General features: G+C 42.7%; 1 protein-coding gene across 6 annotated transcripts in view; it reads right to left on the reverse strand.

Moving 5' to 3' along the window:
* Window positions 1–1,210: 1,210 nt before the first annotated feature.
* LOC137383832 (alpha-1,3-mannosyl-glycoprotein 4-beta-N-acetylglucosaminyltransferase C-like) overlaps window positions 1,211–19,846 on the reverse strand; it is a 305,702-nt gene continuing 287,066 nt past the window's right edge. For all 6 annotated transcript variants that reach the window (XM_068057107.1, XM_068057105.1, XM_068057106.1 and 3 more), the window contains 3 exons: window positions 15,072–15,227; window positions 6,973–7,123; window positions 1,211–4,604 (listed from right to left, as the gene is read on the reverse strand). In XM_068057107.1, coding sequence (XP_067913208.1) covers window positions 3,454–4,604; window positions 6,973–7,123; window positions 15,072–15,173 — 1,404 coding nt within the window. In that variant the 5' untranslated portion in view covers window positions 15,174–15,227 and the 3' untranslated portion in view covers window positions 1,211–3,453. The remainder of the gene's footprint in view (window positions 4,605–6,972; window positions 7,124–15,071; window positions 15,228–19,846) is intronic.

Below are 19,846 nucleotides of genomic sequence, written 5' to 3' on the forward strand. Positions count from 1 at the left end.
TAAATACCTCACATTCCAGGACATTGAATTGGAGACACATGTCTAACAAAACTCCCATCCAGGACAATGGCTCGGATAGCTGAGTAGATTATCCAGTATTACCCTCATTAGTGGGACATTCAAAACCATCTTGAAGCATTCACTATTGGAGACATACCTCCAGGGAGTAAACACTCACAAAACAACCGGAGAGAGATTTGGGTTTTAGACTTTGGACCTCATTTAAAAAAAAGGTATTGAAAGACCCATGTGAAAGTCTCTCCAGACTGTGTAAAACACAGCAGACAAGCTTCAAGTACTAACCAGACAGGACCCCAGTGGAGCTGTGTTTGTGTTTCTTTTTTTTTTCTGCAGATATACTTCAAGCTTTGAAACCTGTCTGCGACTGTGGAACATGCAAGTGTACCGTTGCTACAAACAGAGACCACAGGGAAGAAAGCCAACTACATCACAGTCTCCAAGAAAAACCTGAATCAGATGGGCCAGCTGCAAAATGCACTTCTACCGGCTGGAGACTTCAAGATCACAACTTCATCCAGAAGACAACTGAATTACCAGACCCCACAGACTGTACATTATTTTTATTTGTTCTGGACTCTAATCCAAACTATTCCACATCTGTACCCTATTTGTGTGTGCACGATTCTCGTGTGTGTGCGTGTGTGTGTGTGTGTGAAAGTTGTAGTGTAGTTTTATTATTTTACTTAGATCGGGTTTAGATTTTTAAGTACAATAAAGTAACCTCTTTCTTGTTTAAACTCAAGAAAACCTGTCCTATTGGTTCTTTTATGATCATAGTACATAAAGGGTTAAACACTCACTGAATTGGTAAGCATATTCACTGCTTAAAAGGAATTAAGCCCTGTTGCGGTCAACCCAAGAGGGCCTTGCAACCCCTCCTCACCTGATAGTAACAACTGCAACACACTTCATATTCTGGTTAGCTATAAAAATTGCAGAAAATCTATTATACGCTTGAGTGGAATGGGCTGCATTAGGTACGCATTATCCGTTTGTCTATAATTATACCTAATAGCCTATAGAATAGTAGAAAATGAGACAAAAGAGGTACATTTTGAAAACGATGCATTGCAATATGGTACAGTGTTTCTAACGATAATGGATCATGGTTGTAATTAATATTCAAATATTTAAACAGCAGCTGGTCTTCACCTTATAAAAAAATAGCACAAGAGTAAACATTTCCATATTTACAGGAATCCATGAATCAAGTTCTTAATTTATAAAGTTTCTTTGCAAACAATAATAATCACATTCTTTATCGAGTTATATAATACATCAAGTTAAAGGCATTCTTTGAATCATAGTACAAAGGCGTGTACAAATATACATAATTCTTTACCAATATTGACATTGATAAAAAAGCCATGAATCCCCTTCCTATGATTAATGGCTTGAAATTCTACCAGCCATCCTTGCTTTCTCAATATATGTACAAATCAAACTTTTAACGAGAAGCTCACTTTCCAGGTAGCTCACCCAGAACGTTTGTTGAGGATTTGTAAAATTATTCATCAAGTACAAAATAGCCTCATTCCCCCTCTATTAGTTCCCTGCCATTGTCTCTTTCCATCAGCTCGAGATAGAGTGTTGGGGCAGCCCTGGCAGCCAGCTAATCCTATTGGTCAACACAAGTGTACCTATGTGGTAAGAGACTTAACCTGCCTGTTTGTTGCATTCCCAAGGTGGTGAATACTTGTATGCGAGTATCGAAATATTTACATTTTGGAGAACGGAGTCTGAATGGCTACAGAGATTTTAACTCCAGGTGGTCATTGGGAGAACAAAAGTCCCAATTGTCTAATGCTTACAAGATACTATTTTTGCTCAGCAATCTAGGCTTTTGATTTTACATTATTTCCACATATATGGTGCTTTCGCATTGTGCTTATTAATAGTTCGTATTGGGAGAAACAGGTGCCCAGATATACAGAATAATGTGAGGACAATTTAGTAAGATTTTCAAAAGATCCCTAAAGTTCGATCATAACTTAGTCCCTGGCATTATCAACTTATCCTGGGCCCTTCCTCTCACAACCAATCACATTACTAATCAATCATTGAGCAGAAATGGAGGACATGTGTTAGGTTTCCGTTGAATGCGATGACATTAAAACCTTCAATCATACTGCTTAATTCTGGGGTGAAGGGACAGATTGCTTACAAACTGAAAATGTATGGCATCCAACAGGCACAAAACAAATAGAAAATTTCAGAGCCTTGTGCGGCAGAACACATTTGGAATGAAGAATTTGGTATGGAATGTTGGTTGGCTGCAGGGAGCCTAGCATTCAAAAATCTTTTTTTTGGGTGGTCCTCTGGGACTTTTTTCATGGTACATTAAAAGTTTATACACTTCAGAAAAAAGTTAGTAAGTATTCAGCTGTAATCAGTATCGCAAAAATGACATGCTCTAATGACACTCTAATACAATTTCATGTTGCTTTAAAAACAAAGAGCTGAACTTTGTCGCCAATGGTCAGGTCTCATCACCATGGCCGAAAGTGCGAGTAGACCCCGCTCTGGCAGGTGGTGGGACCCTGGGGCAGCATTTTGCTGGCGGCGGCCATTTAAGAGGTTGCCGTTGGGGCCACCGTTCAGTTGAGGATCACGACCCACCCCAAGAGCTGGTCCAATCAGAGGGCCAACAGCTTGGCAGCCTTTTCAGTGCCACCGCTAGTGGTGGCCACTGGTGAGGCTGCATCACCAGGGAGAGGGTGCTTAAATGGCGAGGCACCCTTAAAAGAGTGGTGCGTTTTGTTGGGGAAGCCAGGGCCAGGCAGGCAGGCCCCGAGATTGAGGGAGGGGGATGGGATGGGCCGTGGTGCACCAGTGGCAGTGCATCTGCGGGGGTGGCCATTGCAGCCGGGGGCCCCTCCATGGAGGTCCCCTCCACCAGAACCCACTGGGAGGCTGCCAGGGTTTACCTGGGCAAAATGCCCACGAGGGCAGGAAGTGGCCCTTAATTTGCCATCTAAGTGGTTCAATTGGCCACCCAGTGGGTAGCTATGCCACCAAGATTCCTGCCGCTGGGAACATGTCATGGCCACGGGAAGACATCAAGTTCCCCTCTGGATGCCATATTCCCAGCCCTTCTGCCTCCCAGCCCATCTCAAATGGACTGGAAAAATTCAGCCCAAATGTTGGTTTCACTACCCCTGTACTGAGATGATGGTAGGGGTCCCAAATCAACCAGGATTTGCTCCTGATCACCATCTACCAAGTGCTCCTAAAAATTGGATGAGAGTTAGGAGATGGATGAGCTTGGCTGCTCAGTTGTATTGGCTGCTAACATTCATTGCTTTGGCTCACCCATAAAAATGAACCACTTTGGTGAGATACAACCGTGGAACTATATCCAGTACGAGTCACTGGGGAGACGAAGGAAGAAAACTATCAGTAGAGGGGTGCGATTAATGGACCTAATCATAGTTAGTTGGGGGGCTTTGCCCAAATACTGATGCTTCTAATAATTAGCCAGTCTTTTTGACTGTCTGTTATATATATTCGCACACATTCCACACTGAAATCAATAATGGTACTGATGTCTTTTTTATCAAACAGTCCTTTTTGGAACTCATTCAGTTTAACATAGTCTGAGCACTCTTTACCCTTCTGTGTCAATTTTGGATTCTTTCCAATTTCAAGGATCCCAGAATGGAGAATATCATTATGCCTGTCTTCTGAGCCAGTGACTACATGGATTCTAGAAACGTTCATTGGCTTTACGAATACAATAGTGAAGTAGTCTCCGGTGGAGGGCGATTTTCCCCAAAAGTACTGGTCACTGTTACTGTAGGCTTTGCTGGGGTCATAGTTCTCAAATACTTTGAGACTTGTGTAGATTGTTGCCGGTGGGTTGTCAGGAATATCAAAGAAATCCTCTTCAAAGTCATCATCCTTTAACCTATTTTCTGTCCCTCTGAAAGAAGAATAATACCCAATGTGTTGAAATAGAGAAGGCTTAAAGCGAATGACATCTTTTTGGGTGAGAAGGCCTCGGAAATGACTTAGTAACCAGTCACATGGCATCTCTTGATAGAACAACAGGAGAAAGTGGGCCAGCCTTGGAAGATCAGTTGAATGGTAAAGTTTTCCAATATAACCCAGCTTGGAAAACTCCACCGTCACCCAATAGGAGCCCTGTTTTGAAGCAAGGACTTTCTTGATTGCTGTTAAGAAAGAACGGGCACATTGAACATCGTCTTCCAGCATTAAGTAATAATCTGATAAATTTGCGCAGAAATTGAACAGGAAAGCATAGTCCACATTCTGTTTGGACCTGAAAGTCACGCGATCAGCTGGGTCATTATAATTTCGTTTCAAGCCTTTTAGAGATGGATAGTATATTTCTGGGGCATGAACAATGATCAAGTGGCCTGAGATTATATGGTGAGCAAATTTTCTGGAGACGTCCTGAATCACTTGCTCATTCCATGCCATGTTAAAGTCTGCCAAGTGTACGACCACCACCATCTCTGTGAGCTCTTCATTAGTGGATTGTTCGAATATGGACTTAAGTGTTTCAATAAGGTAATTCCCTCGTTTTCGTTTCACTGAGGATAGTCCTACTGCAAGGTATTCTGTAAATAGTGGAGAGAATAGAACACACATTGATGCAACTGTCAAAAATCTAAAGATATGTTCTAAAAGTTCCAAAGCAAAATCACTCCAAACTTATTCAATTCCATTTAGTTTAGTTTAGAGATACAGCACTGAAACAGGCCCTTCGGCCCACCGAGTCTGTGCCGACCATCAACCACCCATTTACACTAATTCCATAATGCTACCACATCCCCACCTGTCCCTATATTTCCCTACCACCTACCTACACTAGGGGCAATTGCTAATGGCCAATTTACCTATCAACCTGCAAGTCTTTGGCATGTGGGAGGAAACCGGAGCACCCGGAGGAAACCCATGCAGACACAGGGAGAACTTGCAAACTCCACACAGGCAGTACCCGGAATTGAACCCGGGGTCACTGGAGCTGTGAGGCTGCGGTGCTAACCAGTGCGCCACTGTGCCGCCCTATTTAGCATTATAAAATAGTGCATTCAAACTGCTTGATACAATAAAGGACTGGATCCATGCAGCTTCCATATGGTTGAGTTTGGATGTTAGGTACTACTTTATAGGACAGAAAAACTTAAAATGGGATGTCTAGTTTAGCTATCCATTCAATAGTATCCCAAGATGCCTAGAGGAGGAAAGAGGTGCCTCTTGCAACAGATCTTAGTGGGCAGGTTGATATGATGTGTTCCATGGTCAGGGACTCATGATCAAAATCATACTTCAGGTCGCTCCTCATCTTCCACTTATGGAGCAGGAGTCCACATCGTCCATCAGATCTCAACATAATGTAATGTTCCTTGACTTGGGCGCTGAATGAAACCTGTTTTTAATTCAAGGATAGAGTGTTACAGCAGATTAGATGGTTATCCTTTCACCTCTATGAGTTGTGTTTGAATCCAATACATTAAGGGGTACTTTGCTAAGTTTTGGGTTGAGGCACATTTTTGGAGGGGTGTAGAAGTGGTGTTCTATATGGAAGCATAAGCTACCTTCACGTGCTTGGTGGAAAGGCTGAAATTCCTTCTTTGGATGAGAGTAAAATTATTCACAATAAAACAAGACAAATGCAGAAAAAACCCTGTAATTTTAGTTACTTTGAAACTCTAAAAGTGTTTTAGATAACAGTTCCTGATTTAGGAGACTTTAGACCAGGGGTTGCCAACAAATCAATCACAAACCTACTGGCAGCTTGCTGTCAGTCTTTGAATAGCTCATATAAAGCTTTGAAAATTGCACTTATAAAAGAACAACAAAACTACACGTGAGCAAATGTAGACTCTGTCAGTGGTATATTACAATATACCCCTCTGTATAATGAAGACTATTTGATGTTTCTCTGCTCTTTGACTATACCTGGCCCAGAAACTATACCTGGTGTTCTCTTCGTGCCACTTATTTTGATTCTAATTGGCTCCTACTGAGCATCGCTCCAATTGCCCCGCACTCTCCAACCAACCAAGACAACCTTACATCCTCCAGTGTCATGGCCAACCAATTAGCAAGGCCCAGGTGAGTGCGTCTTCGGATGCAGTCTGTACCTGGAGGAAGAAGCCGTATCCAGGAAAGGGAGTAGCTAGCTAGCTAATCATTTGCGAGGGGAAAAAAAGTTATCGTGCACCCGAATCATGGATGCTGAAATATCGAACCTGACTGACTGAGTGTCAAATATCACATTGAAATAAAAAGTTAGATCAGTTTCCTTCATACTAATTACGTTATAATGTAAATATAACAGCTACATATTTAGTTTGAATTTATCTATCCATATTTTTTCAATATATATTTAAGTGGCTTGTGATATTTTTTGTTTATCAGAAGTAACTCCTTCTGTGGGCGGCACAGTGGCGCAGTGGTTAGCACCGCAGCCTCACAGCTCCAGCGACCCGGGTTCAATTCTGGGTACTGCCTGTGCGGAGTTTGCAAGTTCTCCCTGTGACTGCGTGGGTTTTCGGTTTCCTCCCACAGCCAAAGACTTGCAGGTTGATAGGTAAATTGGCCATTATAAATTGCCCCTAGTATAGGTAGGTGGTAGGGGAATTGAGGGATGGTGGGGATGTGGTAGGAATATGGGATTAATGTTCTTTCTTTTGGGCCTCCTTATCTCGAGAGACAATGGATACGCGCCTGGAGGTGGTCAGTGGTTTGTGAAGCATGTAGGGATTAATGTAGGATTAGTATAAATGGGTGGTTGATGGTCGGCAAAGACTCAGTGGGCTGAAGGGCCTGTTTCAGTGCTGTATCTCTCTCTCTCTCTCTAAAGAAAAGGTTGGCGACCCCTGCTTTAGACCTGGAGGCTCTCATATTTATCAGTTAATTCTAATTCTTTCATTTTACAGTTAACACATGACCAACTTCAAGAAAAAGTTTTTCTCTTACTCTTTTTCAGTAAAGGATACCCTGCCAAATATCGATAAGTGACATTAATAGGTGCAGAAAAGTTTATCAACTCCCTGAAGTTCTGCACATTCCTCTCCGAATACAGCTGTTGCACAGCTATTTCTTTAGCCAATCGCCTTTCTTCTTCATCCTGAAAGGCAATGTGAACAACTGTAAATTGCACCTTAAGAAATTGGATTTTATCAAAGATACATGCTTCAGTAATACTTGCTTTACGGGTCCAGTTAGCAATCTTTGCATTTTTTCACAGAGGAGAACACATCATAAGGTCTTAAGTAGTGGGTGCTCAACATGGGCATGTTTAGTTCTTTACTGAAGAAATGTAGAAATAGTTGCTTTGTGCATGAAGATGTCGTGCTTAGAATCAGTAAGAGACCATGTGCTGGTGGAACTCCCTTAACTGAACATACTGCAGTTATATTTTCATTTAAACGGTTTTCCAATCTCTAGTTTACCGATATTTATAATGTACCTCAGATTTTGAAGTTTTCGATTATGCCACCTTGAGGGGGTGGGGGAAGAGGTGGGTGGGTTGGTATAAATTCATGTTAAAAGTACAATTATTGAGCTACTTTTAGTTCTCAAAAGGGTTAAATCTACAGGATAGCAAGGCTGAGAGTGTCTGAAACAGTGGGCTTGACAGCAAAAACTATTTGGCAACTTCAATGAACATTCACAGCCACTCTGGTTGAGTGAGTTCTGTTGAGTTACACTCATCGAGGCAGTTGCCATGGTAATCTGATGAGATTCCCCTTCCTATCGTCAAAATTGAAAGAAAAAGGAGAGGAGAACCATTGTTCAGATTCAGTTTAATTTAACAAAGGTTGACTATTAAAATACAGCAGGTGGACCTGAAAGGAAATAAATACGAAAAGTGTGTATTCTGCCTGCTATTCTGGATAGTCTTGGTGTTTCGTGTAGTCATGGAAAGCGCTGAAGGAGAAGTTTAAAGGAAGTCTGAAATTACTACTTTAGTTGAGCCATCCGTATCCTGCAAAATAAAGCAGCTTCTTGATTTGTCATCAAACTCATTATTCATCACTTCTGGAAAAGCACACTATGGGAAACTTCAGGTTCATGGGATGCAGATCGTATTGTTACACCTCCCAGGTTGTGCTATCTTCTAGGTTAATATTGGACAGTGAGACTTACCTTAGGGACGCAAAAGGCACAAGGTCTGCTTATAGGAGTAACCTGCGCTACTGAATCTGAGAGAATATCTATGACGGACTCAATTTGTAATAAGCTCCTTATCATGTCCCAAACTGCTTCACATCCAATTCATTATTTTTGAATTCACAGGAGGCCAATCAGCCCATCGAGTCCATGCCAGCTCTCTGTAGAGCAATCCAGTCAGCCCCATTCCCTTGCTTTGTCCCCATAGCCCTGCAAGTTGATTTCCCTCATGTGTCCATCCAATTTCCTTTTGAAATCATTGATTGTCTCCGCTTCCACCGCCCTCATAGGTGACGAGTTCCAGGTCATTACTACTGGCCACATAAAAAAGTCCTTCCTCAAATCCTCACCGCTTCTCTTGCTCAAAAACATAAATCTATGTCCCCTTGTCCTTGTACCATCAGCTAATGGGAACTGCTTTTCTTTGTCAACCTTATCTAAAACTATCATAATCTTGTACATCTCCATCAAATCTCCCCTCAATCTCCTTTGCTCCAAGGAGAACAACCCCAGCTTTTCCAACCTAATGTTGTAACTAAAATCCCTCATCCCTGGAACCATTCTGATAAATCTCCTTTGCACTCTCTCAACAACCCTCACATCCCTTCTAAAGTATGGTGACCAGAACTGAATGCAATACTCTAGTTGGGGCCTAACCAGAGCTTTATAAAGGATCAGTGTAACTTCCCTGCTTTTGCAGTCAATACCTCTATTTATGAAACCATTGTGTAATGTAGGCCAACAGGGCAGCCAATGGATGAATAGTATGGTCCCACAAATATTAAGACTAATGGTCAATTAATGTCTCTTTTTGGCTGCATTGATTGAATGAAAAACAATGTCAAGAGGTCTTCTGCATCCACCTGAACAAGGTGGGTTTTAGTTTAGCACCGCATCTGAAAAATGGCACCCTCAGACAATGTAGCACTCTCTCAGCATTGCATTGAAGTGTCAGCCTAGGTTACGTGCTCAAGTTCTGGAATCCGTTCTGAACTCATGAGTGAAAGTATTATCATTGGCTTACTTCATCACATGTGACTGACTTTGAGACAGTTCTGGGAAGTGTGGTAAAGTACGATATAATTAAGTAGCATATAAATATCTTTCCTGTACAGAGAGCAGCATTAAGTCCTTGACGGCTGAGTAGAAGGGCTGATAGATTAGTTTAAATAGCAAGGCTTAAGCTGAACAACTCCAAGGTTATTTGGTGACCTTCATAAAGGAGAGTCTCAGAAACCTACCCTTTTATTCTGCTTGACTTCAGCGGTTCATATTACCATTGCAGTGAGAGTAGCCTCCACCAGAGGGAGTGAGTTTACAAAGAAGTAAATGTTGAACCATCTTGAAATTGTATCCTGTGCCTCAGCATCTGGAACAATTGGAGATGGAAAACATTTCTACACCAATTTGCAGGTTTGTTTTTGGTTCTGCCACCCAGATTCCCTGCTAATGTTATACATTTAAAAACCTTTTTTTTTTTGCACAGAGCTCCACTGTCTCTGGCCAACATGCCCCCTCCTCCCCACAAGAATTAACTAATGTCAACTCCTTTAATGTTCCATTAGATGGAATCGTTATTTCTTTTGAATTTAGATTGTGTCCCACAGTTTTTAAATTTGCCTTTATGAATACCCGAGTTACTTTTTTTTTGTCAAAGTGCCGGATACAAAACAAAAAGTGTCTGGGAGAAAATGAATAGGACTTCAACTTTCTAGTACCAGGAGGTTCTTTTAAACCACTGTTGTCTAATTGTAATCACCGATTTATTATTCATTCACGGGATGTGGGCGTCGCTGCAAGGACAGCATTTATTGCCCATCCCTAACTGCCCTTGAGAAGGTGATGGTGAGCTGCCTTCTTGAACCGCAGCAGTCCTTAGGGTGTAGTACACCCACAGTTGCGGCCGGGGGGCCGTTCATGGATTTTTTGGGTGATCGGGGCACCTTTTCTCAAGACTTCTCTAGGGTCCCGCTGCTCCTTATTCACCTCAATGGACTTACTGCACGCCGTGGCTGCAGATACTCTGGGCGGTGAAGACAGCAGGATCGGAGACTAAAGTATCGACAGCTGAGCTCTTCAGTTTCGTCTAGATCAATTTCATTGACAAAACAAAAGAGCAGGTGTGGCTGGGGGAGGGCAGTGGGCCCAGGTAACATAAACTAAACTGTTAGCTTTTAGTTAGGGCTAAAATGAACTGATTTAAAGAGCCAGGGGAGTTTAAACAGTTTAAGAGGGTAGATTGGGGGAGAAAACATTAGGAATGGGAGCAGATGGCCATGGATATCGTTGAACAGTAAGGGAGCTTCCTAGGGAGCTTCCAGCCCAGGAGCCATCTTGAAGTACCAGTCGTGGGAGCCATCTTGAAGTACAAGTCGTGGGAGTCAGTTGCCAGCGTTCGCCAGAGCTGGCGGGCAGCCATAAAGACAGGGCTAAAATGTGGCGAGTCGAAGAGACTTAGTAGTTGGCAGGAAAAAAGACAGAGGCGCAAGGGGAGAGCCAACTGTGCAACAGCCCCGACAAACAAATTTCTCTGCAGCACCTGTGGAAGAGCCTGTCACTCTAGAATTGGCCTTTATAGCCACTCCAGGCGCTGCTTCACAAACCACTGACCACCTCCAGGCGCATATCCATTGTCTCTCGAGATAAGGAGGCCCAAAGACACCCACAGTGCTGTTAGGAAGGGAGTGCCAGGATTTTGACCCAACGACAGTGAAGGAACGGTGATATAGTTCCAAGTCAGGATGGTGTGTAGCTTGGAGGGGAACTTGTAGGTGGTGGTGTTCCCATGCTTCTGCTGCCCTTGTCCCTCTAGGTGGTAGAGGTCGCAGGTTTGGAAGATGCTGTCTACGGAGCCTTGGTGCGTTGCTGCAGTGCATCTTGTAGATGGTATTCACTGCTGTCACTGTGCATCAGTGGTGGAGGGAGTGAATGTTTGTGGATGGGGTGCCAATCAAGCGGGCTGCTTTGTCTGAATGTTGTCGAGCTTCTTCAGTGTTACTGGAGTTGCACTCATCCAGACAAGTGGAGAGTATTCAAGCACACTCCTCATTGTGCCTTGTCGATGGTGGACAGGCTTTGGGGAGTCAGGAGGTAAGTTACTCGCCAGAGGATTCCTAGCGTCTGACCTGCTCCTGTAGCCATGGTATTTATATGGCTACTCCAGTTCAGTTTCTGCTCAATGGTAACGTTCAGGATGTTGATAGTGGGGGATTCAGCGACAGTAATGCCATTGAATGTCAAGGGGAGATGGTTAGATTCTCTCTTGTTGGAGATGGTCATTGCCTGGCACTTGTGTGGCGTGAATGTTACTTGCCACTTATCAGTCAAAGCCTGGATGTTGTCCAGGTCTTGCTACATTTCTACACGGACTGCTTCAGTATCTGAAGAGTCGTGAATGGTGCTGAACATTGTGCAATCAGCGAACATCCCCACTTCTGACCTTATGATTGAAGGAAGGCCATTGATGAAGCAGCTGAAGATAGTTGGGCCTAGGACACTACCCTGAGGAACTCCTGCAGTGATGTCCTGGAGCTGAAATGATTGACCTCCAACAACCACAACCATCTTCCTTTGCGCTAGGTATGACTCCAACCAGCAGAGTGTTTTCCCCCCGCTTCCCATTGACTCCAGTTTTGCTCGGGCTTCTTGATGCCATACTCGGTCAAATGCTGCCTTGACGTCAAGGGCAGTCACTCACACCTCACCTCTTGAGTTCAGCTCTTTTGTCCATGTTTGAACCAAGGTTGTAATGAGGTCAGGAGCTGAGTGGCCCTGGCGGAACCCAAACTGAACGTCAGTGAGCAGGTTATTGCTAAGCAAGTGCCGCTTGATAGTATTGTCGATGACATCTGCCATCACTTTATTGATGATTGAGAGTAGACTGATGGGGCACTAATTGGCCGGATTGGATTTGTCCTGCTTTTTGTGTACAGGACATAACTGGGCAATTTTCCACATTGCCGGGTATATGCCAGTGTTGTAGCTGTACTGGAACAGCTTGGCTAGGGGCGCGTTAAGTTCTGGAGCACAGGTCTTCAGTACTATTGCCGGAATGTTGTCAGGGCCCATAGCCTTTGCAGTATCCAGTGCCTTTAGTCATTTCTTGATATCACACAGGGTGAATTGAATTGGCTGAAGTCTGGCATCTGTGCTACTGGGGACTTTAGGAGAAGGCAGAGATGGATCATTCACTTGGCACTGCTGGCTGAAGATTGTTGCAAATGCTTCTGCCTTATCTTTTGCACTGATGTGCTGGGCTCCCCCATCATTGAGGATGGGGATTTTTGTGGAGCCACCTCCTCCAGTTAGTTGTTTAATTGTTCACCACCATTCACAACTGGATGTGGTAGTGCTGCAGAATTTAGATCTGATCCGTTGGCGATGGGATCGCTTAGCTCTGTCTATCGCATGCTGCTTATGCAGTTTGGCATGCAAGTAGTCCTGGATTGTAGCTTCACCAGGTTGACACCTCGTTTTGAGGTATGCCTGGTCCGGCTCCTGGCATGTCCTCCTGCACTCTTCATTGAACCAGGGTTGGTTTCCTGGCTTGATGGTAATGGTAGAGTGGGGGATATGCTGGGCCATGAGGTTACACATTGTGGTTGAGTATAATTCTGCTGCTGCTGATGGCCCACAGCACCTCATGGATACCCATTTAGCATTGCTAGATCTGTTCAAAATCTATCCCATTTACCACAGTGGTAGTGCCACACAACACCATGGAGGGGATCCTCAGGTGTGAAGATGGGACTTCATCTCCACATGGACTGTGCAGTGGTCACTCCTACCAATACGGTCAGGGCCAGGTGCATCTGCAACAGGCAGATTGGTGAGGATGAGGTCGACTATGTTTTTCCCTCACCACCTTCCGCAGACCCAATCTAGCAGCTATGTCTTTTAGGACTCGGCCTACTTGGTTAGTAATGGTGCTACTGAGCCACTCTTGGTGATGGACATTGAAATCCCCTACCCAGAGTACATTCTGCCCTTTTGCCACCCTCAGTACTTCCTCCAAGTGGTGTTCAAAATGGAGGAGTACTGATTCATCAGCTGAGGGAGGGGGGCAGTAGGTGTAATCAGCAGGAGGTTTCCTTGCCCATGTTTGACCTGATGCCATAAGACTTCATGGGGTCTTGAGTTGATGTTGAGGACTCCCAGGGCAACTCCCTCCCGACTGTATACCACTGTGTCACCACCTCTGGTGAGTCTGTCCTGCCAGTGGGACAGGATATACCCGGGGATGGTGATGGCAGTGTCTGGGACATTGTCTGTAAGGTATGATTCCGTGAGTATGACTATGTCAGGCTGTTGCTTGACCAGTCTGTGGGACAGCTCTCCCAACTTTGGCACAAGCCCCCAGGTGTTAGTAAGGAGGACTTTGCAGGGCCGACAGGGCTTGATTTGCTGTTGTCATTTTCAGTGCCTAAGCCTAGGTTGATGCCGGGCGGTCTGTCCGGTTTCATTCCTTATTGACTTTGTCGCGGTCTGATACAACAGAGTGGCTTGCGAGGCCATTTAAGAGTCAACCACATTGCTGTGGGTCTGGAGTCACATGTAGACCAGATCAGGTAAGGACAGCAGATTTCCCTCCCTCAAGGACATTAGCAAACCAAATGGGTTTTTACAACAATCGACAATGGTTTCATGGCCATCATTAGACGAGCTTTTTAATTCCAGATTTATTAATTGAATTCAAATTCCAACTTCTGCCGTGGTGGGATTTGAACCCATGTCCCCAGAGAAATACCCTGGGTCTCTGGGTTACTGGGTGACAATACCACTACGCCACCACTTCCTTAGTGATAGGTGCGGATATGGCAACTATGTTTTAGTCACGTGCACTAATTTCAGTAGAAACTGCCTCACCAACACTCCCACAATACAGGTAAATATGCTTCTCGTGTTTATTTATAACCAAACATCTACTACCATTCCGTGACTAAGGAAGTAAAACACTCATACTCTGCTCTTCATCTTATCATTTTATCAACAAAAAACAAAAGACACGCTTGCAACCGCCAAGCATCTATGAGCATTGAGATCACATGTCCAACTACAGTGTCTAGAATACATTTTTAATTACTGATCAGAAACGCAAGTCACCACATGACCAGTAACTGATGCATTGGACAATGCTTTGGGTTCTGTATTTCCATAAAATACAATAGCTCAATTGGCTTGTTGATCTTCATGTTGGTAAAATGTTCAGGACTATTGGGATACTGCTCGGAGGTAGGACTGTGGAGCTGAGCTATGTTATTACATGAGGAATTCATTCTGGAAAGGAAACATGGAGGAATAGTGTTGACCACATTATCAGTATGGGCTTGGGTGAAGAAGTTATTTCTTAATTGATGGAGACAGTTTATAAAACTGCAGAGAATGCACAAATTTACATGCGAGCTGCAACTTTACTATATTTATAATATCAGGAGCTTCGAGAAATAAGTGGCTTTCGCTTAAAGGTGGATTGGGATTGCCCTGTTCCATGAATTGGGCTGGAGAGAACTCGTTTTATTGACACTGTATATGAATGGCAAATGTATTCAGAATATTTTGCTGTGTGGTGAATGGTGTCAAATTCCCCAAACCCTTGGAGAACAGAAGCTGGCTGTGCTCTTCTCACTATTATTAGATTTAGATTTAAAGATTTTGGTTAGAATGCACACATCAACAAGGATTCTTAGGTTTGGTGTCAGCGGAAGTGTGCGGTCAGTCTGATACACAATGACTTGTTGTACAGGAAGGTGCAAATTATCAAATTGAATGCACTTGAACAATCCCCACCTTCACTTGCCGTGAAAGTGGATAACTTAGCTATTCTGGCAGTAACCATCAAGACTGTAAAAAAGAAAACAGTGCAAAGTGGGGTCCATTCACATTGTGCCACCTAGAATACTCACCAACACACTCTCTTCTTCATCCTTCATACAGAGGTACATGAAAAGACAAAGAAATAGGAAGGAACCAACTGTAGTCACTGATCGTTTCCAGTAGCATCTCATTGCAGCAGGATCTTTCCAAGTTGTTCATGAGTCAGGGCTGTTTTCAGTCTCGCTCTGAAAAAGACAGAAGAAACTCTTGTCAAATTGGAGGTCGAGTCTTTAGGTAAAGCAGTGGCTGCATCATTTTGCAAGGAGACTATTTCACAAAGCCCAGTATGTGGGATAACAGGTGGAGAGAACATCAGGCTTCACTGTGATGGGCCCCATGCTCAAATAGCTGGCAAATATTTAGAGTCATAGAGTCATACAACACAAACAGGCCCTTTGGCCCATCGTGTCTGTGCTGGCCATCAAGCACTTAACTAAAATTACTGCTGAAATGTACATATGAAGATTGCCAAATTGGGTAAGATACTAAGGGCTGCCAATATCCAATGAATCTTCCCACTCCTTTCAAGGGTGGTATGGAGAGAGAAAAGGAAGAATTATAATTGTTTTAAACAAAGTTAGAGTCTGGCAAATCTTTGCTACATTGCGTGCAGCTAAAGTGGAGTTAGTTGAAAACAGTATTTATTTTATCCCAATAACGCCACCTCCCATTTGTTTGAAGTGGCACTAGCATTGGTCTGGCAGCAGGAGACTCACCTGTATTGCTGGCTGCACAAAGTAATGGCACAGGAAAAATGGAATGTCTTTGGAGTAGATAGATGGATCCAAACTACCTACAGATAAATGATTTAACTGCTTTATGCCATTTCTTACAAAATGGTCATTAGGAGATAAAATAAGATGACTGAATAGGCCAGTCAGCTTCCTGTCCTAATGCCACTTTCCTTTCTGTGTCTTATTCTTGGAAAATAATCAAACCAAGCTGGTTTGCTCCCACGATACTAGTAGCTTTCAAGACAAGGCAGTTATCTATGAGATTTTTTAAAAAGCAGCTTAATTGGTGAACACTTTTGCACTGAGTTGCTTAAATGAAAATTCAATCTTTTAACTCGTCTGTAACTATCCCAAACATTTCACAAAGGGATGTGACAGCCTGATTCGATCTTGAGCATATCAAAGATTCTTTGAACCAGAAACCCTTCTATACTGGAATCCTATTTAATGCAATTGTGTTTGACATAATTTCTATTCTATTTTAATCTAGATGATTGATCGTATGGGCAGCTGTAACTGCAGGGACTGATATCTCTGACACATTCGGTGCATTTGTCACCGACCGACAGAGAACAGAATAGCTACATGACTAGATCATTCTATCTTCTTCACTTGGGAGGCTGGGGACAGGTACACTCCATACTTTCTAGTCTTTACACAGATGAATTGTATGAACCCCCACTGAAGTTACAACTTTCCTTGAAGTATTATGCCCACAGTGTATACTTCTCAACATAATCAGCCCATGATTTGACTCTATTCTTCTGCGAGTTCAATGACTCCTCATTAGTCATTCTTCTTGTCCCAATTAATATGTCAGTATATGTCTACAACACAATAACTCAAACACCTCCTGTTTAACTGCATCAGGAACTGCACTATATCTGGAGCAAATATTTACCTAAGAATCTGCTTTGGAACTTTTGAAACTTCCCATTATACAAAAAGTTTCATGAAAGTAGAGCTCATTTCAACTGACAGCAACTGGGAATTGTGTAATCATTTGTCAAGATTGGCGAATATGGTTTGGAAATAACTCAAACGGAGACTCTACTTAATTGGTCATGTCTCTCTCCATTATTCGTGTGTCCTCTCAACAGAGGATAGTATTACAATACAGTCAGCCCTTACCATATACTATACTTGCTTCCCACTTAAAAAAAAAAGTACCTCACAATGCAATGTGACTCAACTAATCGCAGCAATACCTGCAACTTAACAGGTTGGGTTGCATTTTAGTTTTGCCTATAAACACAACTGACACATTTATAATCAGTACAACCAGAGTAAATTGCATGTAAAAAAATTATTTAGCCTCAACCAGGATGTGTATAATGAAAAATCATTTGACAAGAAATGATGAAAAGAACAATTTCTTTCCTGAAACAATACTGCAATATGCATATGTATTTCGTGTTTAATGTACAATTTGCACTCACTCAGTAGCAAACTGCATTACTTCAAGTATTTCAACATAGCATTTAGTCTAATGGCCTTTTACTTGACAAAACAATAAAAATACTTAACCTCTCTTGGAATGGGATGTAGGCTTACACTTCCAATTTCCCAATTCCTTTTTAACTTCCTGCTTCTTCCCTCCTACATATTCTCAATGAACCTTTCTGGGTTCTTTGTCTTTCTGTCTGGGTATCTTCACCCCATTTCCATGAGCTTGACTTTGCTCTCTCAACATCTCTGACAGTATCAAACCCGAACTTTGACTTTGATTACCAACTCCACTTAATGGTTGGGACTGTGACATTGATTGACCAATCTTAATCAAAGCCCCTGGCTCTCTTTGCTTTAACAGTGGATTCTGTGATACCAGCAAACATTCAGTTTCTTTGTGACTTTCCCTTTCTTCCTAACTTCCACTTTGGACTGTAGGAATAATTTGGACTAGAGGAGGGTTCTCATACTTTCCTTTTATTGGATTCCCTTATTCAAGCAAATGAGCTACATGACACTGACGGAGTTTGTCTCCAATCTTCATTAGATACGTGAATACACCTAGTCTCTTTACAACAACTCCAAACATATACTTCTCCTTACCACCTTGGTGGTTTTTCACCATGACCTGCTGACCAGCACTGAACTCTAAGTTTTATGCCTTGTATATCATGACTCAACTTCACTTTGTCTTGCTTTTCCCTTACTTTGCCGTTGATGTCAGGCTTAAGCAAACTAAACCTGGTCTTAGGAGCATGTTTAAACACTAATTCATAAGGTGAGCAACCTGTTGTAGACTGTGGGGTTATTCTGTAAGAGAATAGAAAATTGTGTAGTCTGTGTTGAAGGGAAACATGGGAATCATGGCCTAGATGGTCACCTAGGAAATACATTTGAAAATATCTCTTCACAATCTGCACACTCCTTTCAGCAGCACCAATTGATGTTGGGTGATATGGTGGTATTAGAGTGTATTTGACTCCATTCTGACCCAGAAATATTCTGAACTCATCCGACATAAACAGTGGGCTGTTGTCTGATATCATCGCCTCAGGCAACCCATAAATTATAAACCAACTTCTCAAAACCTCAACAGTTTTGGAACTTGTGGTATCTCTTTTTTACATCTTGCCTGAATAATATGTTAAACCTCAAAAGGAGACAGCCTTGATTTAACACTCAACTCCTTTCTACGTGTGCAATACTCCTGTAGTTTCTCATCCTCACAATGTTTAGGCCAGCCATTCATGACATAATTTAGCACTTCACTGCGCACCACATCCCTGCGAATTTCTTCACAAACTTCTCTGGCAGACACTGGCATGTCATTTACGTATGCAAAGTAATTCACAAGTAACTCAGTGGCTAATAATGAGTCAGTCTTCATGGGAAATCTTGGAAGAACTTCTGCATTTGCATGATCTGCTGACTTATGATATTTAATTTTATACTGATGGGTCATCAAAATCAACGCCCACCTCTGAAGTGGTGCTGTCCCTAGGGATGGTACTTCCTTCTTTGCACCAAATATGATCTTGAGGGCATAGTGGTCAGTAACAAAGTGAATTTCCTACCGTACAGGTACTTGTGGTACTTTGTAACCCCATATATGATGGCTAACGCCTCTTTCTCAACTTGTGAGTAATTTTGCTCTGACTTCGTTAAAGTACGTGAAGCATATGCTACAGGCCACTCCACTCCATCTTCTATTATGTGAGAGAATACCACACCTAACCCTTGTGGTGAGGCATCGTACACTAAAACCAATTGTTTCTTGGGATCATAGTGGGGCAAAACAGCATCACTGGTCAGTACTTTCTTCACTTCTTCAAATACTTTCTGGAACACTGCAGACCACTCCCAAGCAAATCCATTTTTGAATAGTTCATACTGTGCAGTGAAAATGTTAGCTAAATCAGGGATGAACTTAGAATAATACACAAAAATCCCTCAGATCAAAGTTCTTCTTTGTTTTCTGGTCTCTTTGCTTTCAAAATCCCCTCAACTGTCTCCTGCTTTGGGTGGATACCTTCACCATCTATTTAGTGACCCAGATATGTTACTCTTGACACCATGAAGCAACATTTGTGCCTTTTTGCTTTGATGCCATACTCTTGAAGTCACTCTAGGGCTTTGTTCAATCTTACAAAGTGCTCTTCCTCTGTCTTGCTGCTAATTAAAATGTCATCTAAGAAGCTGCACATTCCCTTCATCCCACTTAGTACCCGGTCCTTGATGCTCTGGAAAACTGCAAGAGCAGTAGACACCCGAAATTGTAACCTTTTGTACTGGTACAACCCTTTGTGTGGATGATTGATAAGCAATTCCTTGTTCTTGTCAGTTACTCCTAATTCCAAATATGCATTTGACAGATCTATCTTACTGAACACCATCCCAATGGCTAAATTAGAAAACAAATCTTCACTGGTAGACAGTGAGAAAGTATAATTTTCAATCACCTTACTTATCGTTTGACTGCAATCTCCACAAATCCGAATGGACCGTCTGCCCTTCACCTTCTTCACCTCTGATCTTTCTAATCTACCTAACTCTTCACTAACTGCATCTAACTGGGTGTAAGGCACTGGCCTGGCCTTGCAAATTGATGCTGCAAATTGTCT

Source organism: Heterodontus francisci, chromosome 25, assembly GCF_036365525.1.
Source record: "Heterodontus francisci isolate sHetFra1 chromosome 25, sHetFra1.hap1, whole genome shotgun sequence".
Classification (NCBI taxonomy): Eukaryota; Metazoa; Chordata; class Chondrichthyes; order Heterodontiformes; family Heterodontidae; genus Heterodontus; species Heterodontus francisci.